This window comes from Podarcis filfolensis (assembly GCF_964270895.1).
Source record: "Podarcis filfolensis genome assembly, chromosome: 8".
Lineage (NCBI taxonomy): Eukaryota > Metazoa > Chordata > Lepidosauria > Squamata > Lacertidae > Podarcis > Podarcis filfolensis.
In genome coordinates, this window is record NC_139611.1 from 83,824,411 (window position 1) to 83,851,898 (window position 27,488).

The 27,488-nt window shown below is 47.2% G+C and overlaps 1 protein-coding gene across 2 annotated transcripts; it reads left to right on the forward strand.

The window, feature by feature from the left end:
- The first annotated feature begins 9,385 nt into the window (after positions 1 to 9,385).
- HNRNPL (heterogeneous nuclear ribonucleoprotein L) lies at positions 9,386 to 26,945 on the forward strand. 2 transcript variants are annotated; one of them, XM_083627330.1, is made up of 13 exons: positions 9,386 to 9,699; positions 15,133 to 15,251; positions 15,367 to 15,604; positions 15,980 to 16,065; positions 17,301 to 17,397; positions 18,042 to 18,114; positions 21,591 to 21,662; positions 21,755 to 22,035; positions 23,108 to 23,229; positions 24,130 to 24,331; positions 24,726 to 24,783; positions 25,121 to 25,216; positions 26,611 to 26,945. In XM_083627330.1, exons 1-13 carry the CDS (start codon positions 9,676 to 9,678, stop codon positions 26,667 to 26,669), a joined length of 1,527 nt encoding a protein of 508 aa, XP_083483456.1. In that variant the 5' UTR covers positions 9,386 to 9,675; the 3' UTR covers positions 26,670 to 26,945. The 2 variants fall into 2 exon arrangements, with proteins under 2 accessions (XP_083483456.1, XP_083483455.1); XM_083627329.1 differs by lacking the exon at positions 9,386 to 9,699 and adding an exon at positions 9,776 to 10,031.
- Positions 26,946 to 27,488: the final 543 nt, after the last annotated feature.

Consider the following 27,488-nt stretch of genomic DNA (forward strand, 5'->3'; position numbering starts at 1 on the left):
CTGTTTTTGGTAACAGCTGCAACCTGGGCAGCTGTCCCTGAATCCCATCACTGGTGTGAGGCTTCTGCAGCTGCAGCCGACACTTGGGAGACTGCGTGTTAGAAGTGAGATCTCTTCAAGCTTTTTTGGTTAAAAGGGGAGGGAGCCCTGAAACCTGTCTCTCCACTGGTACCCTGCGAGCGTTGAAAGCCAGTGTTGCCTGCGTCAAACTTTCCGCCGCTCTCGCCCTCCCTCTGGCTGCCTCGTCTGCTTTTCCATATCGCAAGTCAGTTAAATCTGTGGTTACTCGAGTAAGCAGGATTTAGGAGCAGAGGGTTATCTGCAGAACCTCGCTGCTGTGAATCCAGAGCAAACAGGCACGATGCAGCGCAAAGGCTACAGACTCCTTCACCGTTTACAGTCGGCTGTTTGGGAAACGCCAAAACCCGCAGGTTCCCCAAACTTCTGATAGCAGAAGCACGCTTCCCCGCACGCTTCTTCTTCCTGGATTAAAATGGAAGGCACAGTCCACTCTGAACATGCAGATGCACACACAGAGAGAGGTTTCCTGTTACACTGTGAGAATATAAGAAATACCTGCCACAGAGGAGGTCAAATCTTTGTGTTTCTGCCTGACTTGCTGACCTGGCCGGGCCTTTGTTCTGGGCAGCGGAACAGACTGCCCTCTGAAGCAGCTGGTTTTGAAGGAGGTGGAAGCGGAACAGCATAACATAACCCTCCAACATCCCTCAGATGAAAAGAGGGACATTTCTCACTCCCCTGCACAACTGACTCTCCTCAACCCTCCTTTTTTGCCCTTCCACCTGTGATAGGAATTTTATGGTCTTAGATATATGGCAACGTTCATAACCACACGTACATAGATCAGCACAGGAAAGCCAACCTGGAACCATTTTGATTCCTAAACTGAGTAAATGTTTCTCTGCATGGTCAAAATGGAAAAGCCTCCCCATTGTGTCTTCCTTCACAAATCCTGTCTTAATCTGTGTCTGAATAAGGGTGTGAGCCTTATCATTACAAAAGACTGCCCAGGCTCCCCAAGAAATCCAATCAAGTAACCTGCCAGACAGGAAATAAACAAAGCGACAGGAGAAAACAACATGCAAATGTTCTGTTTTAGACCGCCTTATCTGAGGGGTGGTCTTAGGTTACACCCCTTCTGTGATGAATGCATAATGTTTCTGGGGGTGGTCTTGATCTAGAGGATGGGAATTTCAAAAGTCTTTATAAGCCCTTGCACAGCACTTTTGGGGGGTCCTCTTCCTCTCCTGCGTGTGAGGGGAGCACCCTGTTGCAACAGATCAATAAAGATCAAGCTTACTAGCTGCTTTGCTTCTCAAATATTCTCTGGTTGGCCTCTGTTATTTTCTCCTACCAATAGGGAACCTATGTAAGGACTCTATATGGGCTCTTGGATACCCCATAAGGGAAAAGGGCATATTTTTATTTACTACACACCCCTCAAAAATATATCCACTACCACTGAATGAAGAGGACACAACACACATTCCCTCCGCCGTCCTGCGGAAACCCCTTAATCCCTTTTAAAAAAATTCTTTGGTAGATTTACAAAAAGGAAACACACACACCAATACAGTGGTACCTCAGGTTAAGAATTTACCGTAATTCATTCTGGAGGTCCGTTCTTAACCTGAAACTGTTCTTAACCTGAGGTACCATTTTAGCTAATGGGGCCTCCCGCTGCCGCCTTGCTGTTGGAGCACAATTTCTGTTCTCATCCTGAAGCAAAGTTCTTAACCCAAGGTAATATTTCTGGGTTAGCGGAGTCTGTAACCTGAAGCATCTGTAACCTGAGGTACTTCTGTACGTAAATTTTACAAAGGGGAAAGATTAGATGCAGGTGCACAAAGCATTTTTGTACAGTGGTACCTCGGGTTAAGAACTTAATTCATTCCGGAGGTCCGTTCTTAACCTGAAACTGTTCTTAACCTGAAGCACCACTTTAGCTAATGGGGCCTGCCGCTGCACCACCGCTGTGCGATTTCTGTTCTCATCCTGAAGCAAAGTTCTTAACTTGAGGTACTATTTCCGGGTTAGCGGAGTCTGTAACCTGAAGCGTCTGTAACCTCCTTCTCCTGAGTGTGAAGGGGGCACCCTGTTGCAACAGTTCAATAAAGATCAGGCTTACGAGCTGCTTCGCTTCTCAATAGTCTCTGGTTGGCCCCTGTTATTTTCTCTGACCGATGGAGAACCTACAAAGGACTCTATAAGGGCTCTTGTGTCCCCCATAAGGGAATAAGGGCAGATTTTGTTTACAACACTCCTGTCAGAGCTGCCCGAGGTCCCAGCTCACAAAGGACCAACGCCGCTTAGTTGTTAAGTACGGAAGTCTTTATTGAAGTTCAGTTTCACTTCCAGAGCCGCAGCGTGCAGCTCTACGTCTCAAACTTCAGACCGCTGAAGCTCCGTCTGAGTCTCCTCCCCCCAGACACCAGTTTAAGACTCTAGCTTTACTCCACCTCTTCCTCTGCTCTTTCCGCCTCTGGTTCCGCCTGTCCGTCGGGGTCTCGCCCTTTCTAGACTCTTCTGACGCTGAATCCCCTGAGCCTTCCCCCTCCCTCCGGCGGGCTTTAGGAGCTGGTTCCCCATCCGGGTCTCCTGCTGTCCCTCGCGCCTGTACATTTGAACTTGGCGCGCGCGCCCAGCCAGCAACTTTCCTCCTGACCGTTTCACTGCTGCTGTCACTGCTTCCCCCTTTGGGGAGGCTAGCTGCAACTGACCTTCCCTCCGTTCCCCCACTCTCCGATGGAGGCGTGGTCAGCCCTGACTCATCTTCTCTCGCCGCTGGAGGAGACGCTGGTCCTGACACCTGTGACTCTTCTCCCCCACTACGCTCTGGTGGGGAAACTGGTCCTGATCCCCCGCTGCTGCTTTGGGGTTCCCCGCTGGCTCCTTGTTTCTGGTGCGTCCCCCCTGGGACCCCCCTTGCCCTGACCATCGGCGCCCCCTTCTGGGAATCTTCTGATTCGCTGGAGAAGCTCATGGAATCTCTCGGGTCACTGTCATACTCCCCTACGCTGCCCTCGGATTCTTCCCCTTCGCTCTCCATTTCCTCTCTCCCCTGTGCTCCTGCTCCCGAGCCCCTGACAACTCCCTTCAAAAAGAGGCTTGGAAACAGCGGGTGAAACAGAAAGGCACAGCCTGACGTCTCCTTTCCACAAGCCCATTATGCTATTCCCACCCCCTTCCCACAAACGTATTTAAAAGGGTATCTGATGTTTATCAGCCAAAGGCCTGGTCGAAGAGGAACGTTTTTGCCTGGTGCATGATGAAGGTGGCAGGTGAGCCTCCCTGGGGAGAGCATTTCTCAAACGGGGAGCCACAGCAGAAAAGGCCCAGTTCTTGTGTTGACTCCCTCTGGACCTCTCACGAAGCAGGCACACAAAGAAGGGCCTCAGAGGATGAACACAAAATCCAGGATAGTTTGATTGGGGTAGGGTAGTTTGAATTGTGGTCCTGAGTTGCTTAAGGCTTTATAGGTCAAAACCAGCACTTTGAATTGGGCCCAGAAACTAATCTGCAGTCGGGCCAGGATCGATGTGATATGCTCAAACTGTCCTGCCCGGGTGAGCAACCTGGCTGCTAAATTCTGGACCAGCTGAAGTTTCTGACCCGCCTTCAGAGACAGCCCTACGTATAACGTGTTGCAGTAATCTAACCTCGAGGTTACCAGAGCGTATTAATATTTTAGATGTTTCTGCTCTGGTTATGATAATCTTATGACCTGAAACCCGCACCCTTTCAGACAGAATCGGATGGTCTATAGCAGCAGTCGTCCGATTCACTCTCCTTTGGATATATCTTGCCTCCTAACGCGACCAAAATTCTGCAGAATCGCAGGGAGAGAGAACACTTTTCCTAGAAAAAAGGTAAAGGGACCCCTGACCATTAGGTCCAGTCATGACCAACTCTGGGGTTGCAGCGCTCATCTCGTTTTATTGGCCGAGGGAGCCGGCGTACAGCTTCCGGGTCATGTGGCCAGCATGACTAAGCCGCTTCTGGCAAACCAGAGTAGCATCGGAAACGCCGTTTACCTTCCCGCCGGAGTGGTACCTATTTATCTACTTGCACTTTGACGTGCTTTCGAACTGCTAGGTTGGCAGGAGCAGGGACTGAGCAACGGGAGCTCACCCTGTCGCGGGGATTCGATCCGCCAACCTTCTGCTCGGCAAGTCCTAGGCTCTGTGGTTTAACTCACAGCACCACCCGCGTCCCTTTTCCTAGAGAACTGAGGGGCAAAACCTCAGAAATGCTACAAAAGCATACAGAGGGGTCTACTGCCCCCATTCCATCCTTTGGCTCTAATCCAGGGGTCAGCAAACTTACCACGCCTCGGACCGGTGTCTCCAGTGCCGATCACGTGGCGGGCTGGAGGGTGTGTGCCCATACGTGTGCGCACATGCTGTTTCCGGCACACTTCCGGGTCGGAGGAGCACCGGAAATAGCTTGTGTGCATGTGCACGGGCCTCCTCTGACCCATATATGTACTGGAAATAATGCTTGCGCATGTGCAAATAATGCTTGCGCATGCGCACATGCTATTTCTGGTGCTCTTCCGACCCGGAAGTGGGCAGCTGCGCAGCACATCACCAGTAACAGCGGGTGGCGGGGGTTGCCATGGGCCAGATAAACGAGTCCCTCGGGCTTTATCCGGCCTACGGACCTTAGTTTGGGGGTGCCTGCTCTAGTCTGACGAAGCTTTGAACAGAAGAAGCAAGGGGTCAGTTTTGAAAAACTAAAAAACAAAGTGCGAGATTGGCTTCATGATTATCAGATAATGGAGGCATATAATTTGGACAAGAAAATTGGCTTCCAGGTGGAAAAATCAAAATTAGAAACAGAACTGTTATGGGAAACAGCCCTACTAGAAAAATTAACTAATAAACTGAAACTGACATGGGGACAAACAGAAGAAGACACCTTCACCCCGGTATGGCTCCCCTTTATCACATACACAGCCCAACAGGACAACGACAATAATCCACCAACAGCATACAAATCAATATGGCTAACCTGATCCAAAACACCCACCCACCTCACTCACACACGAAAACAAAGATCACCACAGCCAATCACAAACAAACAATCACACCCTAGGCCAACCCCAACCTCTCTCACCACCAAAGGAACACAAGTGAACAACACAAGCACGCTGACACCAAACTCTACATACCTTAAGCATAACAGAAACACCGCTACCCGACCCCACCCCCATCCATCTCCCCTCCCTCCACCCCCTTTCCTTTTTTTTCCTTTTTCTTTTCTTCTCTCCCTAATGCCTCACCAAATGAAACAGATTTGTAAAATTGTTACATGGAAGAAAAAAAAATACGAGGCATTACTCTTACACTGTAAAACAAGAAAACCCTTAATAAAATATTTTTTTTTTAAAAAAAACAGAACTGTTAGAACCCAAAACTAAGATTTTGTCAAGGATGTATAACTTGCTGTTGAAATGGAATACACAGGATGAAACGGTGAAATCTGCTATGATTAAATGGGCACAAGATGTTGGACATAACATTATGTTTGCTGACTGGGAACAGTTGTGGACCACAGGTATGAAATTTACGGCATGTAATGCCTTAAGAGAGAATATTATGAAAATGATATACAGGTGGTACATGACCCTAGTCAAGCTTGCAAAAATATATCATTTGCCCGATAATAAATGTTGGAAATGTAAAGAAACTGAAGGTACATTCTTTCACCTTTGGTGGACGTGCCCAAGAATCAAGGCTTTCTGGGAGACAATATATAATGAAATGAAAAAGGTATTTAAATATACCTTCCTGAAGAAACCAGAGGCCTTCCTTCTGGGCATTGTCGGCCAATTGGTGCCAAAGAAGGACAGAACTTTTTTTATGTACGCTACAACAGCAGCAAGAATACTTATTGCAAAGTATTGGAAGACACAAGATTTACCCACTTTGGAAGAATGGCAGATGAAGATGATGGACTATATGGGATTGGCAGAAATGACTGGCAGAATCTGAGACCAGGGAGAAGAGTCGGTGGAAGCAGATTGGAAGAAATTTAAAGATTATCTACAGAAATATTGTAAAATTAACGAATGTTAGAATGATGTTGGATAGAAATTAAGTGGTTTCCAGCTGTAATGCTTTAAGAGAATATGAAAAAAGGGTTATAAACAGGTAAAAACATAATGGTAAGGATTTGCTGAACCAACAATTTGAGGTGGAATACAAAAAAGGGAGGTATGAGGAGGTCTGGGAAACAGGCTAAAGGAAAATAAGCAATGGAAAATTTGTGTGTTTTTAATTATTTTTATTTTGTATTTTTGTTATTATTATTTTTTTCATTTTATTGTAATACTTTAAAAAATCTTAATAAATATCTTTTTTTTAAAAAAAGAAGAAGCAAGGGGTCCTCCCTCCCATAGCAGAGATGGGCGAGGTGGTGCTCAAAATAGCCACAGTAGAACAGGCTGTGCTGCCTCCTTTTTGCTGAGTAATCCCTTTGGCTGCATAGTAATCCCCTGCTATTAAACTGCTGAGCAATCTCCGTAAATCCTGCTCCGCAGACACAGTTAACTATTGCTATCCAGGCCCCCGTGTGGCCATAGAGGGCTCTCAGGCATAGCTGTCAATTTTCAGATTTGAAAATAAGGGATCAGCAGCCTCACCTGTCCCGGGGACAGTCTACGGGATATCTAACAATCCGGGATAGCAGTGGGAAACAGCGCTGGAATAAGGGAATTTCCCGCAAAAAAAGGGAAGGTTGACAGCTATGCTCTCAGGACACATCCTAGGGAACCTTTTCCACCTGAGGACCACACTTCCTCCTGGGCAACCTTGTGGGGGCCACATGCCAGTGGAGGGAGGAGCCAGGGGCAAAAGTGGGCGGAGCAGCACATTTTCTCCTTGAATAGTAGGCTGGTTTCCATGACCCTCACTAACTTCCTTTCAGACAAGCAAGGACACATTCCAGCCAGGTGAAAACACTTACGGAGAAATAAGAAATAGGGCTGGTGAGGGGTGTAGCCTGGGAGAGTCCTGGGGGCCAGGTAGAGGCCTTGAGGGTCCGCAGGTGACAGTGAGAAAAATTAGCCAGGCACCAGGCGTGTTTTGCAACTGATGTGGATCCAACTGCGACCCTGTGATCTTGGATGCCAGTTTGGCGACTGGGGAATACAAAATGTCACTTGAAGAAAGATCTGAAATATTTTCCTGGAAGCTTGGATTTGTTTTATTCAGGATTGTTTGATTTTATGTTTTAATGTTTTGTAAACCGCTTTGAGATTTGTTCTTTAAAATATAAAACAGTATAGAAATGAAATTAATAATAATAAAACTCAATTGCAAAAAAAGAATAAGCCCCTAGACATGCCATTGTGGCAACCCTAACCTAGTGTAATAAACAAAATCTGCCCTTATTCCCTTATGGGGGACAAAAGAGCCCTTATAGAGTCCTTTGTAGGTTCTCCATCGGTTGTAGAAAATAACAGAGGCCAACCAGAGAATATTGAGAAGCAAAGCAGCTCGTAAGCCTGATCTTTACTGAACTGTTGAAACAGGGTCTCCCCTCACACGCAGGAGAAGGACCCAGAACAAAGGTGTGCTTGCCCTTATACAGTGGTACCTTGGGTTACATACACTTCAGGTTACATATGCTTCAGGTTACAGACTCCGCTAACCCAGAAATAGTACCTCGGGTTAGGAACTTTACTTCAGGATGAGAACAGAAATCGTGCGGCAGTGGTGCGGCGGCAGCAGAAGGCCCCATTAGCTAAAGTGATGCTTCAGGTTAAGAACAGTTTCAGGTTAAGAACGGACCTCTGGAACAAATTAAGTACTTAACCCGAGGTACCACTGTAATTGCCTTCCCTGGAGCTCAAGACCACCCCTCCCTACATCATACCGACATCACAGAAGGGGTGTAACCCAAGACCACCCCAAACAAACATCAAACCTACATCACAGAAAAGGTGGTCTACAACAGAAATTTGAATGTTGTTGTTTTTCCTGTCTGTCAGGTTATCTGATAACAGCTTTCCTGATTGCCTTTCCTGGTAGTCTGCCCATTCCTTTGAGATGGTGATTTCCAAATTCCTGAGACAATGGGAAGGTTCCTTCACCCCCTCCCTCCTTCCAGAGAAAACATTTGGTCAGTTTGGGAGTCAAAATGGTTTCAGGACGGTCTTCCTGCGCTGCTCCAGACATGTAGTCCACATATCTATGTACGTGCTTGGTTGGTACATTTATGAACATTTATTATATATATAAAGGTAAAGGGACCCCTGACCATTAGGTCCAGTCGTGACTGCTTCTGGGGTTGCGGCGCTCATCTCGCTTTATTGGCTGAACATGAAGGTCATGTGGCCTGAACGACTAAGCCGCTTCTGGCGAATCAGAGCAGCGCACGGAATCGCCGTTTACTTTCCCGCTGGGGTGGTACCTATTTATCTACTTGCACTTGGATGTGCTTTCGAACTGCTAGGTTGGCAGGAGCAGGGACCCAGCAACAGGAGCTCATCCCGTCGCGGGGATTCGAACCGCCGACCTTCTGATCATTAAGTCCTAGGCTCTGTAGTTTAACCCACAGCGCCACCCGCGTCCCTAATTATATATATATATATATATATATAGATGTATATGTGTGTGTGTGTGTGTGTGTATATATATATATATATATATATATATATATATATATATATATATAAAATATATATGTAACCTTAATTTTTTTATTACAAGCCTTTGCAGCTGTGCACCCATTGGCTGCTCCCATGACCTTTGCAACTTAACCAAACCTAGCCAAATATGCCCTTGGTCACACCAGAGGCCCACTGGCTTCATTGGCCAAAGTGCCAGGTGGCTCCCAGAATCCTTTGCACTGGTGCCAGAAGCTCATTGGGTCCCTAGTCCTAATGGCATGGTGGCTCCCATGATCCTTTGCAACCTGACTGGGTTCTACCCAGTGTCTTGCAGTATCTTGCTCAGCCAAGAAGCCCATTGGCTAAAGTGAAGAGCTACTCCCACAATCCTTTGCTGCTAGACGCCCGTTGACTTTCTTGGCCAACATCCAGGAAAAGTCCCACAATCCTTTGCGTTGTCCTCGGCCTGAGATGTGTGGGCGGGATTCGTCTTAACGATTAGAGTGGATAGGCCTTTTGTGGAGGGAAAATCCCGCCTCCTGTTTTATTTTATTGGCTCAAACTCACAAGGGACGGGGGGGGACTGAAATCGCGCTCACCAATTAAAATAAAGAGCACGGGCTTTACGTCCAATGGTTTTCAGCGAGCAGGGCGAAGGACACAACAACTAGCCAATAAAATTGACGCAGGGAGACAATGCGTTCCGTTATAGGAACAAATACATACGAGGGTGTCTTCTTGCGATATGGCCCAATCAGACTTTGCGTTGCTATGATGGATGTTCCAAGTACCCAATAAGATAACAGGAGGGAACTGCAGCGTTTTCGGGGAGCCAACGGTTTTCTGGAGAAGAAGGAGGGCGCTCCACGAGAGGCAATGCGGTGGGGCGGGATGCCGACTGGAGAGACGTCGTTTCCGTCCAATTAATTTGAAGGGACGTCTGATGGACGCTGCCGCCGCCCAACCGGGCTCGCCGAGCCTCTTGAAAAGCAGGCACGAAAGCGAATCAATCCGGCAGGCGGGAGACACCCGATCCAATGGCGTCGGAGGGCGGGACGCAGGTGGGTAAGGGAGCCGCTGGACCCAATGGGCGCCTGGGCGCTGCTGAATGACGGGAGGCGCGCCCAATCGAGGCGTACCTAAGGTGGGAGCGAGGGTGGGCTGCTGTAGTGCGGGCGCCATGTCGCGGCGGAGGTGGCGCGGTTCGCAGAGCGGCGAGGGCGGCGGCGGCGGCTCGGGACGCGGCGGAGAGATGGTGAAGATGGCCGGCGGAGGCGGAGGAGGCGGGTCGGGGCGCTACTATGGGGGAGGCCCTGACGGCGGCCGCGCGCCCAAGCGCCAGAAAACGGAGAACGCGGATCACGGCCCGGGAGGAGCGGCCGGCGGAGGCGGGGTGAGGAGAGCCGGGGCCGGCGGGGCGGGATAGGCCTGAGGAGGAGGAGGAGGAGGAGGAAGGCCGCGCGGCGGTACTTGGGGGGGGGTGAGAGAAAGGGGGAGGGGGAGGTGCGCGCGCAGGGTGGAAAACGAAGCGAAACGGGCCTACTGGCGGCCCCGGCGGAACCTCCATGCGCAGGAGCAGCCTATCACTCCCGAGAACCTCGCGCCCTCGCGCGCCGCAGCGGAAGCTCAAGAGCGGAGCCTCCACGTGCGGGAGCAGTCTACCAGAGGCAGGCGGGCGTCGGCCTTTCCACGCATGCGCCGGCTTTCCTAAGGGGGAAACAAGGGCCCTAATTCTACGCGAATGCAATTCTGGTTCTAAACGCAGCATAAGGGGTCTCTATAGTATAATGTATTTTTCAGTTAGAGATAGGTAGCCGTGTTGGTCTGCCATAGTCAAAAAAAAAAAATAATTTTTTTTCCTTCCAGTAGCACCTTAAAGAGCAACTAAGTTAGTTCTTGGTATGAGCTTTCGTGTGCATGCACACTTCTTCAGATACCTTCAGATCGCGGCTGGTATCTGAAGAAGTGTGCATGCACACGAAAGCTCATACCAAGAACTAACTTAGTTGGTCTTTAAGGTGCTACTGGAAGGAAAAAAAATTTTTTAATGTATTTTTCAGTATAGTATATTTAATTGTATAGTATAGTGTATTTTAAAACGGGGTTTCAGAGTTCTTAGGGGTTTTTATACTATAGTATAGTGTATTTTAAAATGGGGTTTCAGAGCTCTTAGGGGTTTTTATAGTATAGTATAGTATAGTGTATTTTAAAATGGGGTTTCAGAGTTTTTAGGGATTTTTGAATGTTTTGTGTAGTTTTTCAATTTCATTGTTCTGTATGGGACAATGACAATAAAGATATCGTATTGTATATCTAACCCTAAAAATGCTTTGGATTTCATATTTGGTGTAGTGCATGCGGATGTACGGAACGTAAACACATGCATAAACAGTGGTACCTCGGGTTACAGACTCCGCTAGCCCAGAAATAGTACCTCAGGTTAATAATAATAATAATAATAGTAATGTATTACAGTGGTACCTCGGGTTAAGTACTTAATTCGTTCCGGAGGTCCGTTCGTAACCTGGAACTGTTCGTAAACTGAAGCACCACTTTAGCTAATGGGGCCTCCTGCTGCTGCTGCGCCGCCAGAGCACGATTTCTGTTCTCATCCTGAAGCAAAGTTCTTAACCTGAAGCACTATTTCTGGGGTAGCAAAGTTCTGTAACCTGAAGCGTCTGTAACCCGAGGTACCACTGTATTTATACCCTGCCCATCTGGCTGGGTTTCCCCAGCCACTCTGGGTGGCTTCCAACAAAACACTAAAATACAATAACCTATTCAACATTAAAAGTTTCCCTAAGCATGGCTGCCTTTAGATGTCTTCTAAAAGTTTGGTAGTTATTTTTCTCTTTGACATCTGGTGGGAGGGCGTTCCACAGGGCGGGTGCCACTACCGAGAAGGCCCTCTGCCTGGTTCCCTGTAACTTGGCTACTCGCAGCGAGGGAACCGCCAGAAGGCCCTCAGCGCTGGACCTCAGTGTCCGGGCAGAACGATGGAGGTGGAGACGCTCCTTCAGGTATTAAGGTATTAAGAGGTATTAAGGGTTAAGAACTTTGCTTCAGGATGAGAACAGAAATCACACGGCGGCAGCATTAGCTAAAGTGGTGCTTCAGGTTATGAACAGTTTCAGGTTAAGAACAGACCTCCAGAATGAATTAAGTTCTTAACCCGAGGTACCACTGTAGATAGATATAGATACAGTGGTACCTCGGGTTACATACGCTTTAGGTTACAGACTCCGCTAACCCAGAAATATTACCTTGGGTTGAGAAATTTGCTTCAGGATGAGAACAGAAATCGTGCTCCGGCGGTGTGGCAGCAGCAGCAGGAGGCCCCATTAGCTAAAATGGTGCTTCAGGTTAAGAACAGTTTCAGGTTAAGAACAGACCTCCAGAACAAATTAAGTTCTTAACCCGAGGTACCACTGTACATGTTTATAAATGCACACAAGGAGACCTGTGTAAACCTGGAGTTCAGCTGCCTCGTTTTTTGCAAAGGGGAATTTGGGAGGGTGCTGGTTTTCCCCCCAGGTGACAAAGATGCAACCCATAATAGTCCCTGCTGAATGTCAGGCGCATGGCAAAGGCCTCATTTATTTTAGTAGGTATTTTAAGGTAGTTCTTTTGCTTTTGTAATGAATATTCATGGCTCTTACTCTCTTTATGATGGTTGGTTTTTTTTTTTCCTAAAAAAAAAAAATCGCCACCACTTAGAAATTCTGAATGAATACAGAACGAAATCCGAAGTGGAGTACGCCCATTGAAACCTATGAAACTAAGTTAATTGGGTCAATTAACTTCCTAGGGTCTACTATGAGAAGGATTAACATTGAATGCCCCCATGATGCCTCACTTTGTGTGCCCTTTCCTACCCTGCTGCCCACCAGATGTTTTGGACTACAGCACCAGTTGTAGTCCAAAACATGGAGGGCAGCATAGTGAGAAAGAATGTACTGACGTGATTGAACAGAGTAGTAGGTGTGAGGTGGTACTGTTTTGTGCTCCACTAAGGAACTCTTTAGCAACTGCCACAGGCTTTGATGGCTGGTAGACTATGTGACACTTTAAAATAGACATTACACCTGTGAAGTAGAGGGACTTAACTCATAACTTGCAAGCAGAGCCTGGGAGTATAGGGCAGCATAGCTCTCAAGTACCAGATACAAGGCACAGAACATGGGGTCGTTGTCACCGTCTCTCCTCCGATTCTGCACCAATTGGAAATGGCAAGCTCAGTAAGATGGTGCCCTTCATTCTGATTCACAGGGTTTTTCCTTCGCCTCGTCCTTAATACAGAGGCAAAGTAGTGTGTTGCTAATAAAATTATATTGATAATAGGAGAAAGTTTAGGGTTTTTTAAAATTAACCCCAAATTTGCTATAGTTCAGCTGCCAAAAGCAAATTTCAAGAAAAGCAAACACCCCCCCCCCCGCTAGCCCCCCAGTACATTGTGCTGTGGAGGAAATAAAATGTCATAACAGTGGTGGATAAATCTGGTGGATAAATACCTAGCTCCACACACTGTGAGGTGCTAGGCAGGACAAAAGCTTTTTTTCAGATTTCTGATGGGATTAGGACAGTTCATTGCTAACACAGTGGAACCACAGGCATGGAACCTTGGATGAGGGTTTGTGTTGAAATAAGGACTGGACCTATTGGCCAGAGGTGGCCAACCTTTTTTAACCAGAGGGCCACATTTACTTTTAGCTCACCCTCCTGGAGCCACATAGGAGTGCTGGCTGTGGCTGCACCACACTTGGGTATGAGAGCCAGCATGGTGTAGTGGTTAAGAGCGGTGGACTCGTAATCTGGTGAACTGGGTTCGCGTCTACGCTCCTCCACATGCAGCTGCTGGGTGACCTTGGGCTAGCTCAGGGGTCTGCAACCCGCAGCTCCGGAGCCGCATGTGGCTCTTTTACACCTTTGCCGTGGCTCCGGGGCGTATACTAGCGAGGGGAGGAGGCGCATTGTGCGCCCCGACACTCCCCACTGTGGCGGGCGCTGTACTGGCTGTGACGTCGCATGGGGGGGGGGTGCGTGCGTTAGTCACGCACCGTCCCGGCGTCACCTTCCCGCCTGCCCGCTACATTGTAAGGGGCATGTACGCTGGTCACTGCATTGAAAGGGGGCATGTACGCTGGTCGCTGTTTTGAAGGGGAGTGAAGAACACACACACACAAAAAGGTAACTTGTTAATTTAACGTTTATTTCTATGAGGAGGAGTAATTCTGAGGGGTCAAACAAAGAAATAATAAAAAAGTGACAAAAAAGTTATTTTTATAATGACGAGTTTTGCGGCTCCCAGTTTTTTTTTCCCTTCGGAAACGGGTCCAAGTGGCTCTTTTTGCCTTAAAGGTTGCAGACCCCTGGGCTAGTCACACTTCTCTGAAGTCTCTCAGCCCCACTCACCTCACAGAGTGTTTGTTGTGGGGGAGGAAGGGAAAGGAGAATGTTAGCCGCTTTGAGACTCCTTCGGGTAGTGATAAAGCGGGATATCAAATCCAAACTCCTCCTCTTCTTCTATACTCGGCTAGCACATACAGGTAAACACACAAAGGTACACAGCCTCCTCCTCAGCTGATCTGTGCAGATTAGCCAAGGGGGATGATTATTTCCCCTTCTCCACTCATCAAGTGATGCTGCCGTCAGGGTGTTGGGCTCATCCACCTCAGCACTGTCTCTCCTTTTGCCTCTGCCACCAAAATTGGGATGGGGACAGAAAAAGTGCTTGGGATCAGGCTGCCAAACTAAGACAAATCCAGAGATCCTCAACTAGTAGAGTTCGCTGTCTGCTACTACCAACATGGGTATCTTAGGAAGGAGTTTGATTGGCTTGTGAGAGGTGAGAGGAAATAATGATGACTTGAATAGAGGGTGCTTTTCACAGTGTGCCCAGATTGAGAATAGGGAGAATTTTGTAACCATTAGTTGCAAAGTAGTCTACCCCCCCCCAAAAAAAAACGAGTCTCGGATGAAGGCATGAGTCTTAATTTCTCTGGGGGAAATAACTTGAACTGTCTTCTACTGTTCTTGGCAGTAACTTCTCCAGCTGCCCAAGGCCAGCTTTGTTATCTTTGCTCAGACTGGTTTTGTTTAAAAAAAAATAAAGAGTCACGGTTGTTTTTTCAAGTTTACTTGCCATTGGGAGGGGTAGTTACTTTTCTTACAGAAATACAGTGAATTTGTGGTGTTGGAGATGAAGCCTATATTTCGATCTAGAAATGTGTAGTATCAGGATGGAGCCTGCTCTTAATTGTGAAGTATATAAAATAAAAAGCCTGAGTGTAGCAAAGGAGGCTTTGGAGAGTCAAGTTAATACAGAAAGTTTTTCCTTAATGTTTGATTACTCCACTGAGGAGGCTCCATGTCTTTTTGCTTGTGGGGCAATTCCTAGAGAGAACTAACCTTCGTGTAAATAGGCTATTCTTCATTTGCAGCTAGAATGGTTTGCAGTAGAGAACAAAGTTTTTCTCTTCTTTCGTCCCTGGCAGGAGAACTATGATGATCCCCACAAACCAGCTGCTTCCCCTGTTGTCCACATCAGGGGCCTGATCGATGGTGTTGTGGAAGCTGACCTTGTAGAGGCCCTGCAGGAATTTGGCCCCATAAGGTTAGGAATGGGCAAATTGGGCATCTGACGTGATGGAATGGAGGATGGTTGGACATTTGTGTAGTGTTGACTACTTCGGCAGTGTAAGCAGTCTGGTTCTTTTTCTTTCCCCAAGCTATGTGGTGGTGATGCCCAAAAAGAGGCAGGCTCTGGTGGAGTTTGAGGATATCTTGGGAGCCTGCAACGCGGTGAACTACGCAGCTGACAACCAGATCTACATCGCTGGGCACCCAGCCTTTGTCAACTACTCCACCAGCCAGAAGATTTCACGCCCCGGCGACTCGGATGATTCTAGGGGAGTCAACAATGTTCTTCTCTTCACCATCCTGAACCCCATCTACTCCATCACAACGGTGCGTAGTGATGCTGCGTGTACTCAGCCAGAAACACTTGAACGTAATTGGTCCATGTCTTTGTTGGGGGCCCCAGGGTTCATTTCATACACGGAGCAGATGAATAAATTATAGCTGCCAGGATAATTGCTGTCCTTGCAAGTCCATCCAGGTCCACAAAATAGCTTGCCTGGATCCTAGGGTGGATGGCAGCAGTGTGTTCCATTGTTTTTGAAGATGCTCTGTTGCCTTTTCTCTGTTGCCTGTGGTCTTGTGACTAGTAGTCAGATCTACTAGTGGCCAATGATCAGGGATTAGGAGGGTTGTAGGCCAACAACATCTTAAGGGCCACATGTTCCCAGTTTTAAAAATATGTGATTGTTTTTTATCTTACAGGATGTGCTGTACACGATCTGCAACCCATGTGGCCCAGTGCAGCGGATTGTTATCTTCCGAAAGAATGGTGTCCAGGCTATGGTGGAATATCCTTTTCCCCCCTGGTGTCTAGGAAGCCTGTAGTAATGGAACCATGTTTTTCCTTGGAATAGTTCAAAATAAGTGCCTTGCAGCTTGGGCAAACAAATTGCTTTTATCTGTTGTCTCAGGCTTTTTGACAATAACATTTGCTGTGCCACTAGCCTGAAGAAAGATTATTACTGTTCTGTCTTCATTTGAGTTTCAGTGAGTGGTCTCAGCTCCTCAGAAGACAGTTACAGTGGTACCTTGGTTTTCGAACGCCTCCATAGTCGTACGTTTTGGAACTCAAAACGCCGAAAACCCAGAAGTAAGTACCTTGGTTTTCGAATGCACCTCAGAAGTCGAACAGGAAACACGGCTACAGTTTTGAGTTTTCCGTATTGAGGCTTGCGTTTTGAGACTTCCGCTTTCGGTTTTCTGACCTTTCGGAACTTGAACAGACTTCTGGAACGGATTATGTTCGAAAACAGAGGTACCACTGTACTTCTGTTTTGTGGACTCCCTTGATCAGGGGTAGGCAACCTAAGGCCCATGGGTCACAAGCGGCCCATGGGGGTTGTTTAACTGGCCCACAAGCCGCCTACTTGGTGAGTCCCTGCGCGTTGCACAGAACGGTGGGGGGGGGGGCTCGCTTCCGCAGCACTGGAAATCGGAAATCGCATCTACGCAGATGCTGGAAATCATGTCTGCACCAGATGCAGATACCGGAAATCGTGGGCGCTCACATGCGTGCGTAATCCGGCCCATGGAGGGATCTCCGCTGGAGTGAACCAGCCCAGGCGAGGTAAACCTTGCCAACCCCTGCCCTTGATAGTCTGCTCTACTGTGAGAGCATAGGTTTACAAATCCTCAAGTCCTGTTTGAGCCTCTGGCTTTGGTCAAGGCCTGGAGCCATCTGGGAATTGGCAGAACACTGTGTCAGGCTTGTTCACGTGGCCCTCACCTGATTACCTGAGCACTATGCTTCCACACCACAGGTATCTCCACCACTAACCTGAAGGAGCAGTCTCTACAATAAAAGGCAAGAGGCAATTGCAGTTTCAGTGGGGTGGGTTTAGTTCTGAATGCATGTGATCTCAAGTTGGACATACGAGGTGAAAGTGGAAGGGAAGGCAATTCTCAGACACTGATGTACTTCTGAAAGGGTCCAACAATAAGGACTTCAAAGTTGAAGCATTAAGTTTTTCCAATGGCCAAAAGGCTGCCCCAATTTCTCCAAGGCTTCCTTAACACTACAAACATTTGACTCTGTGCAGAGCGCTCAGAGAGCAAAAGCTTCTCTGAATGGGGCTGACATTTATTCTGGATGCTGTACTCTGAAGATTGAATACGCAAAGGTGAGTGTCGCTTTGAAGAATTTGATAGGGTTCTTTGTGCCCGCTGAAGGATCTTCTGTGTGATCCTTGGTGAATTGAAAGGGTCCTGTAGAAAGGGAGATGACCCTTGCCATCAAAAATGTGTATAAGTATTCTGTCCCTTAGTTCAGGTATGTCACTCCCTGTTCCAGGGCTTGTGGGTAGTCACACTATTCTACAATATGTTTTTTCCAGCCCTAAAGCCTCCCTTTCTAATGCCGCTCCCTCAAAAAAACCACTCCTAAAACATACTGGTTTGTGCTCTGATTTGTGTTGAGTCTTGCTTTCTCATCCAACATGGCATTAGCTACATTATGTTACTGCTGGCCATAAGGGGAATCACATAAGTGGAAAGGGCACAAAGTCTTCACATGCCGACTAGTCTGTGGAACATGTTGCTAAAAAGTTACTAATGGGCTAAAGTTGGGTCAGTAATGGTCACTGTATCTTGTTGATGGCTCTTAGACTGAGCTGGATGAATTGCTGGTCTGGCCTAGTTGGTCTGCACTGTCTTGCACTCAACCATCAGTGCAATCAAGCTTTTGGAAGAGGCATAGCTAAGGGTTGGCCACATAATTTGGACATCTTGCATTACTTTTGTATGGCTGTGTGTGTTTGTTTTTTAGCCAACCCGCCTGAATGTGTTCAAGAACGACCAAGACACATGGGACTACACCAACCCTAACCTCAGTGGACAAGGTAACCTTGATAGACTGCTTTGCAGCCACACATGAACCCTTGCCTTTCCCGTTGAGTAGCACACTTCATAGATCTGATTTGTGTGATGTAATGCCATTTGCCTGCTGTCCAGCATTGTGGCTGATTTTGGAAGTCTTGAGCTAGTGCAGCTGTGCTTTGACTTCTGATGTTTTTTGTAAGGCATTATCAGGCCACCAGAGCTTTTATTAAGGAGGCCTAATAAGACATTTAAGATAAGCAGTTGTAAATAGTGACAAGTAGTTTTGAAGGGAAATGTGCATTCTCACTGGCGTGTTTAAGATCTCTGGGACAACAATGAATTCACTTCCTCCACCCAGTATAGGCAGGGCCATGTGACCAGGCTTCAGTCACAGTGCCAGTTTCTCTGGCTCCACCTTCCTTCCCTTCCCTTGCCTAGGATAGTCTCCAATCTACTTGTGGCAAGATTCGAGAACTGGAACACAGCATTGGGAATATGGTGGCACAGTTAAAAGGAGGTGGTTCCTGAAGTTGAACTTCAGGGCACGTGTGGAGCCTGTGTAAGGTACAGCTAACCAGGGTGAAGAACGGGCATCGCTAATACTATTTTGCAAAAGGCAACGCCAAATGGACTTGATCCTGGAGGTATCACTTCAGGGAATGGCTGTTCTCATCTGCTTGAAAAACAAGGTGCATTGTTGAAAGCAAGAGCGTCAAAATGGCCTATTGCCCCAACCCTGACCCAGCTGGTGGTGGTTGCATAGCACACCTGCCATTCAGTGGGTTGGGTGTGGGCTCCTTCCCACTGAGAAGTCTCAGGTGACACCTTGCTGTGCACATAGCACAGAGATGGTGAAGGAAGGGGGCTTTGCTCAGGCCGAAGGCAAAGCTGTGCATTAAGCTCACAGATATTTTTAGGGGCGAGTAATGTCGCCTTTCAGCTGGTGGTCTCAAGCGCCATTTCCTTGAAAGTGAAATTAAGGAGGATGAACAAGTTAGAACGTTAACATGCTCCAGATCAGCCCACAATCGGCTGAAGAGCAGTGTCTTGGTTTCTGAACCGGAGGGGAGTGGCAAGTCTTATCTGACCCACCTTATTTTAGGGACTTGTGTGCAAGGGTGATGCTGTCTTTTTGTGTGTTACACCACAAGCAGTGTAATTCACACAAGAGGCATTAAATTGGCTTAAAGATGGGGTTTGTGTGGTCTTGGACCCTTAATACTTCGGCGTTGCACTGCCTTCTTCCATGGATGTAGAGATCACCGAGTGCTGCAGGGAAGCAGTTGTGGGGGGGGGGGACGGGCTGGAGGAAGCTGTTGATCAAGGGGGCTGGCCAAGGTCATTTTGGGCCCCACCCCATAGCAAAGCAAGCAATGGCATTACATGACTTGACATGAACATGACTCACTTTCTCCTCCAAGGTACATAACTAGAAGATTGTACAGATTGGCAGTGGCTAGTTGGCAGGGCTGTGCAATTCAGTTAGCTGCCTCCTGGCTCTCCTGTCTTTAGGCTGGGCAAAGAGGAGGTACACTAACCTGGCCTTTCCCCAGCTCTGAACAGTGCGTTCACACATGACCCTGGGGGAACCGTATGCTACTGCAGCCGAAGTCCTGAATTGCCTGTGATCTGCCTTCTGCTATACATGCTTTAACACCACACAGTGTAGGAAAAAAAAGCCAACCTTCCACTAGCTCTGCCTGGAGAAAACACGCAGCATCTTAACAAAGTACCTGAAAAGCAGCAGATTTGAGTTCCAATTCTTTTACATCAAGAACACCACACCGTGATCCAAGAAACATCTACAAGCACAGAGTGAGACAGAGAGAGAATGAGAGAGAGAAAGACGCACCAGGCCACGACATTCTTACAAATCCAAAACAAACAAACCAAACCTTGAACCCAAGAATGTTACACAGAAACTAGGAAAACACAGACCAGATGGGTCACAGACAAATGCACCAGCGCTCTTACCGGAGAACGGAGTAGATCCCAGAGACCCTCCAAGACATAGGACGCTCTCCATATCAACACGGTTTGGTTTGGGAGGGCAGTTTATCACTCCTTTTCTCGCAGTCCACGGCTGCCAACATTTATCAGCGCCGAGCGGAGACAGACAAAAAAACACCAAGTACCCAGAGCCCCCAGCTCCCTAGAGACTTGGGGGTGCTTTCTGCTCCAGGGGGCACTTGGGATCCAAGGCACATTCCATTATCAGAGGAGAGACATGCACACGGGAGACCTACACAGAGCCAGAAGCACCAAACCTGTTAACAGCACATGACAAAAACATCAGGAGATGCAACACGGAAGGGACACTCATTATTACACCTTTGTTATGTCCTTTTTTTCCTTGATACCATCTGAAGACAAACAAAAACATCTCTGTGAGCCCTATTTTTACTTTAAAAAAAACTTTTTTTACTTGAAATTGTATCAGTTTGGTGCCTGTTGACTTGTATTTGACTCTGAAACCATGTAACGCAGGGTCGCAGTGTATGTTTGATGGGACGCCATCTTTCAGAACTGTGCTTACACTGTTGAAGCGTCCAATGGTAAGAGAAATGCAGAATATGTATGTGACAATGGACATTGTACTGTGTACTACTGCTGTAAGTAGCCCTTTTCAATCTTTGTAATGACTATCGAAATAAACTGCAAAACACCCCTTTTTTGTTTTGTTAGAGCAACAGTGATATTGTATGGATTGCTTAAATTCTTCTGCCTTGTATACAATCACGTGTTTTAACTTGACTGCTGTTTTTTTTTTTGCTTTGCTTTTGGCGTACTCTCCTCAGTCTCTTGCTTAGTCCCTTTACCTTTGGTAGGGTTGGGTGGGGATGTTAGTTTTTTATATTATTATTCTTGTTGCCCTGAGTAGAACTGTCAAGTCTTTTGACTCCCTTCTCCTCTTCCTCCCTCCTCCCCTCAGCGGAGGTCACCTATCTTTGTAACTCGTTTCCATGTTGATAAGCTTTGGCATGCTCTCAGACACCACCAGGTGCAGAAATTGAACTTCACTTAGGCCAAAAGGCAGCTGTTTCGAGGAGAACACTGGATCCAAATGCAAACCTGTGCCGACCACGACCTCGGAGTAGGTCAGACAAGTGGCAGTGCTCTGCTTAAAAGGCATATATCAGCCTAGAAAAAATGGCTGGATTTGTAGCGTTTCAAGAGAAAGCAAAATGTCCCCTTCCAGAGCTGCTGCCCCTGCTCCCTAGCTCAAAGTTTGTGTTTGGGGGGTGGGGTGGAGCTATTTGTCTGCCTCAGGAGAAGAGTTAGGTGCACTTTGGACCCTTGAAAATGAGTAGACCTTTCGCCACCTTCTGTCTTCCAGTGGCTGGAGGCAGATCTTATTCTCAAGGTGTTGGAAATATTTAACTTGAGGAGACCCATGGGGGTGGACTTGTGACTTTCTAGCATCCAACACGTGCCCCAGAGATACAAGTGCCGAGCTTTTGCTGCCTTTTCCTAATGGCCTCCTCTTTTTGGACAGGTGAGCCAGGTGGGAACCCCAACAAGCGTCAGAGGCAGCCTCCTCTCCTTGGGGACCATCCTGCCGAATATGGTAAGAAGTCGGCACACAGCATCAGCATCCGGGGGAACAAACCCCAAATCTCTAGCCTCGCCTTGAGCTCTCGATGTTTGTTCCCTCCCCAGGAGGACCTCACGGTGGCTACCACGGGCACTATCACGATGAAGGCTATGGCCCTCCACCGCCTCATTATGAAGGGAGGCGGATGGGCCCACCTGTCGGGGGCCGCCATAGGGGGCCGAGCCGCTACGGGCCTCAGTATGGACACCCCCCTCCTCCACCCCCACCCCCAGAGTATGGCCCCCATGCTGACAGCGCAGTCCTGATGGTGTATGGCTTGGATCAGTCCAAGATGAACTGTGACAGAGTGTTCAACGTCTTCTGCCTGTACGGAAACGTGGAGAAGGTAATTAAGCTGACTGTCTCCTTCTCCCAGAGCCTGCTCTGTCTTGCTCCTTTTAGCCAAATTTGAGAAGCTCAGTCGGAGAACACATGTTGAGCTTGCTGGCAAAACGACAGTGCAGTTCTGCTTGCCATCGTGATGATGGATGGGCCTAGATTATCTTTCAGCAGTAGAGGTTAGGCAGCAGCAGATTACTCTTCCCCCTTGATTTGGATGCAGACCTGTGCAAACAACTTGAGGCCACTGGAAAGAGACACTCTCAGCTCTCTTTGTCATGATAGCAGTTGTATACGGCGTTGAGATTACTTCCATGTCTCGTCTTCAGGCTCTTAAGTCAATAAGAGGGTGGCCACCTCTTTTCAGTAGCCCCATCTCCTCTTCCTCTCTCTGTTCATACAGCCCACTTGTGTGCCCCATCTTTCTAGGGCCATTCCACCAACACACCCAGGGTGATGAGCAGGGCAAAGCGAGCAAAGATTGCTGCTGCTGTTCTTGTTCCTTGTTCCTCTCACTGCTCTCTGTTGAGGTCAGATGAACAGGCAGCAACAGGAAAAAGGAAGAGAAGGGACACCTGGAGGTGTTGGTTGAAGCAGATACTTGATAATGTCAACCCCTGAAACTGATGAGTGTGAAATTTGACGGCAGTAGGATTCTTTCCGGGGGCTTTCTGATACTGGGAATTTACTCTTTTGAGAAGACAATTTTCATAGGTTCTCAGTCATTGAAAGTTGAACCAGAGTACCCAGAATGCCAAGAGTATCGAACCTCGTTCGTAATGCACCTGGAAAACAGGGCTGAGTTTTAAAAAGGCAAGTGGTTGCTGAGTAAGGGAAGCTCGTACTTGCAATTCAATTCAAAAATGTGCCTCCTGCAAACCAGTGGCCAAATGAAAGATGGTGGCGGGATTGGCTAAGGAATCTACAGGCAACTGAGGAAAGTTAATACTGATACACTCTTGTGCCCAGTGTCCACACAGTAAATGCCTCCTAAAATGAGTGCAGGTTTGTGGCTGTACCTTGGGGGGTTTTGTCTCCAACCGTTGATTGTGTTTCAGCAAAGGTATGTGTTTTGTTAGGTGAAGTTCATGAAGAGCAAGCCTGGAGCTGCCATGGTGGAGATGGCTGACGGTTATGCGGTGGACCGAGCAATCACTCACCTGAACAACAACTTCATGTTTGATCAAAAGCTGAATGTATGGTGAGTGCTGCTACCCCTAATTTTAATCAGGGCTCATTCTCTCTCTCTCTCTCTCTCTCTCTCTCTCTCTCTCTCTCGCACACACACACACACACACACACACACACATCATTTTCAACCGTAATTAAACATACTTTTACATCTTCCATCAGTCTTTTTGACTTCCATCAGTCCTGTCTGAAAATTTTCTAATCTAATCTCCTAGTATGCATTTCTTATTTTCCCTATTACATGTCAAACTCATAACCAATATCTCTTATCTTTTTCTACTTTGTAACACTTTGTATATTTCTCCTTACAAAACTTCTTGTAGTCCTACTAGCGTAATTTGTTGATTACAGTTGCTCTTCAAATAATTCATATACTTCTTCCAATCTTCTGTAAATCTCTGGTCCCGCAGGTTTCGAATCCTTCCTGTCATTTTATCCAATTCTGCATAGTCCATTAATTTCGTCTGCCATTCTTCTTTTGTCGGAATTTCTTCTTGTTTCCATTTCTGGGCTAACAATACTCTTGCCACTGTTGCTGCATATAAGAACAGTTTGGCATCTTGTCTATTAATGTCTTGGCCTATAATACCAAGTAAAAATGCTTCTGGTTTTTTTAAGAATGTATATTTCAACATCTTTTTCATCTCATTATATATCATTTCGCAGAAGTTCTTTTCTTTCTTACATTCCCACCACATGTGATAAAATGTTCCTTTTTCTTTACATTTCCAACATTTATTATTTGTCTTATACATTTTAGCTAATTTCACTGGTGTAATATACCATCTATACATCATTTTCATCAAATTCTCTCTCCTCAGGGCTCATTCTGCTTCGTTCTCTGCCCTTGAAGGCTGCTCCTTGCCCTTAATGTTTGCCCGCTCTTAAGCTGTGCGTTTCCTTCCGACAGTGTTTCCAAGCAACAGGCCATCATGCCGGGCCAGTCTTACGGCCTTGAAGACGGTTCATGCAGCTACAAGGATTTCAGTGGCTCTCGGAACAACAGGTTTTCAACCCCAGAGCAAGCAGCCAAGAACAGGATCCAGCACCCCAGTAACGTGCTTCATTTCTTCAATGCTCCTCTGGAGGTGACAGAAGATAACTTCTACGAGGTAATGCCTCAGGCCCATCTTGGAGTCAGGTAACATAGAAAGGGGAGTTCGGCAGTTGGTCTGGCCAAGGGAGAGTCTCGAGGTGTGCCAAGGCCTGCTGCCCAGATGGATCACAGGCCTCGCCTGGTATTTGGCTCCCTAGGCGGATTGCCACATCATAGGTGTGGGAAGGAAGGGACGATGTGGCAGTGCTAAAACATTCTGTGAAAATAGGACTACAAGTTATTTGTCATGTCCCCAGCACCTTGCATTGTAGATAAGTAACTGTTCATGGTGTAAAAGCATTTTTCTTCTCTGGGATTTGGAAACGGAACATGACTTAACATGCATGTTATAAAAAACTCTGCCATCAGTTTCATAACTTAACACTTGCCTTGTATTTTTATCCTGTCAGATCTGTGATGAACTGGGGGTGAAGAGACCAGCTTCAGTCAAGGTGTTTTCGGGGAAAAGTAAGTACATGCTGCAGTTATCAAGCCTCGAAATGCTGCTACTCAGCAAGCAGGAATAGGGGCTGGAGGGTGCAACTCAGCTGGCTAGTTAAAACACCGGGCTCCACATCAGCTTGTCTATTTTACCTTATACTGGTGTTCAGAACAGTGTTTGTTGAGGCAGCAAAACTAAGGCTGGCTGCAACATGCTTTCACTTGGGCCAGGGAAGAGCCTTGAAGATTTAAATGGTGTATGGGTGGGGAAACAGCATTGTTCCCCTTTCTTAGCCAGCCAGCCAGTCCTGTGCACATTCTCCATGGTGGCCCAACTATGTCTTCACTGTTAACATCTTCATAGGTGAAAGGAGCTCCTCTGGCTTGCTGGAATGGGAAACCAAGGGTGATGCCCTGGAGACTCTGGCATTCCTCAACCATTACCAGATGAAAAACCCAAGTAAGCTCTGTGGGGTGTGCATGTTGTGGGCTGGAGGCCTTCCCCCCCCCCCACTCATTTTTTTCTGGTCTCATTTTATGTAGAACAGTTTCCTCAATGGGTAATGGGTGAGCTGCTTTTTTCCTAAAACTTCCTGCTGGCAGGAAGTGGGAAGTGGAGTAGGTGCCAATAGGTTTCTGACACTTTTGGAATTGTTAAGGCAGCATCATCTATATGCTCCCCCCATGTTGCTGGCCTGCAACTTCATCCTTTACCATTGGCCACACTGGCTGGGGCTGATGGGAGTTACTGTGATGTTTGAAGGGCCACAGTTTCTGCACACCTGATCTAGGGCCTACTAGAAGCTCTGCTGTTGGGCTGCTGCTGCCACTACCACGAACATAAACTATGTTGAAAAGGGCAGGGCAGGTTCCTGCATGGGCTCACTGCCAACTGGGCCTAAACTTTGAGGTTCAGCCTGTATTGTAATGGGCTCATTTTTCTGACCCCCCCTTTCAATACTCTTGATACCATTGCTTTTGCCAACGTAAGTAGGCAAGCAGGTCCCATCAGATTGGTCCAAGTCAGAGATCGCCAAACTTTAAAAACTTGTCCCATGAGCACACTCGCAGACTGGAGGAACTGTCATGGGGCATCCCAGCAGTGACACCCACCGCCTGGAAATTGCCCCATATCCATTGTATGGTAAAGGTAAAGGGAGCCCTGACCATTAGGTCCAGTTGTGGCTGACTCTGGGGTTGCGGCGCTCATCTCGCTTTATTGGCGTACAGCTTCTGGGTCATTTGGCCAGCATGACTAAGCCGCTTCTGGCGAACCAGAGCAGCGCACGGAAACGCCGTTTACCTTCCCGCCAGAGCGGTACCTATTTATCTACTTGCACTTTGACGTGCTTTTGAACTGCTAGGTTGGCAGGAGCTGGGACCGAGCAACGGGAACTCACCCTGTCGCGGGGAATTTGAACCGCCGACCTTCTGATCGGCAAGTCCTAGGCTCTGTAGTTTAACCCACAGCGCCACCCGTGTCCCTGTCTCCATTGTAGTTACCCCTAAAAAATGTTTTCTTCTGTAGCCAGTGAAGGAGTTTTTTCCAAGCTTAGTTGAAAGTGGGGGAATTTTCCCATATTGCAATTAGATGTTGTTTTTTAAAAAGGCTTCCAGTGGCTACAATAGAAGTTGGCTGTGGGGGTTGGCTTGTGGGGGCCTAGACTCTGCATATGCACCCATGGGCATGACACATACTCTAAGTAGGTTGGAGTGTGTGGAGACAACAAATCTGGAAACTTATGAAAACCCTCTTTTCACTGGTTCATCCCACATAATACATACATCCCTTGTGTTGCCACAAAAACAAATAAATCTCAGAGGACCCTGATGCATGTCTCCTCTTCTGCCTAGATGGGCCGTATCCGTACACACTGAAACTGTGCTTCTCGACTGCTCAGCATGCCTCGTAAATTTCGTTTGGCTCCTGCCAAGGAAGACTTCCTCCGTTACTCTTTTTGTGTGTGTGGGTTTTTTCAAAGTGCCCTGCATTCCTTTTTTTAAAAAAAGAAAGAAAAAGCTTAAGTAGAGGCTGCCTGCAGCTATGTCAGCTGGGAAGAAGAAGAAGCCCTGTGGAGTTCGGGCGACATTTTAAAACTATTGTACATGTGACTTGTTCCCCCCACCCCAGTCTTACAATGTGCTGCCTGTGCAACTTGGCACACCTTAATAAAGCTGTTTGGAAAATACCTCTGGTGGTTGTCTATATTGGTGGTGTAGTGGGGCTCTTGAAAAAGTTTGCTTGAACTTTGTCAGGGATTTTTCAAGTACAGAGGAGGGATGTACACGGTTAGTATTGGTGTGGGGCCTTGGTGTGTGGTTTTGTCCCCTTAACCTTTGATTTCATGGAAGGAGGCATAATGGAACTGTCAGGACTGACTGCTTAGAAATCAAAAACACTAACTAGAATAACTTTCTGGATTTATAATCTGCACTTTCATGAAAAATATAGCAATGTGGAATGCAGCATTTAAAAATAAAATCGACAGAAACATACAAATCATAAACACTGCTTGGATTAACAAATAAAATACGGGTAAACAAGTACGAAATACTATTTGTCTAAACATGTAAGTTTTCAAAATTAAGTCTGACAAAAAACACTCTTCTCCCTTCAATCTTTTACCGGTAGGGAGTTCCACAGGACATACTAATTCAAATGTGGACTCAGAATCTTCCATTTCTTTTTGTATATTCTGATTCTGAGAATTTGATGTCGTAAGCAAAGACTA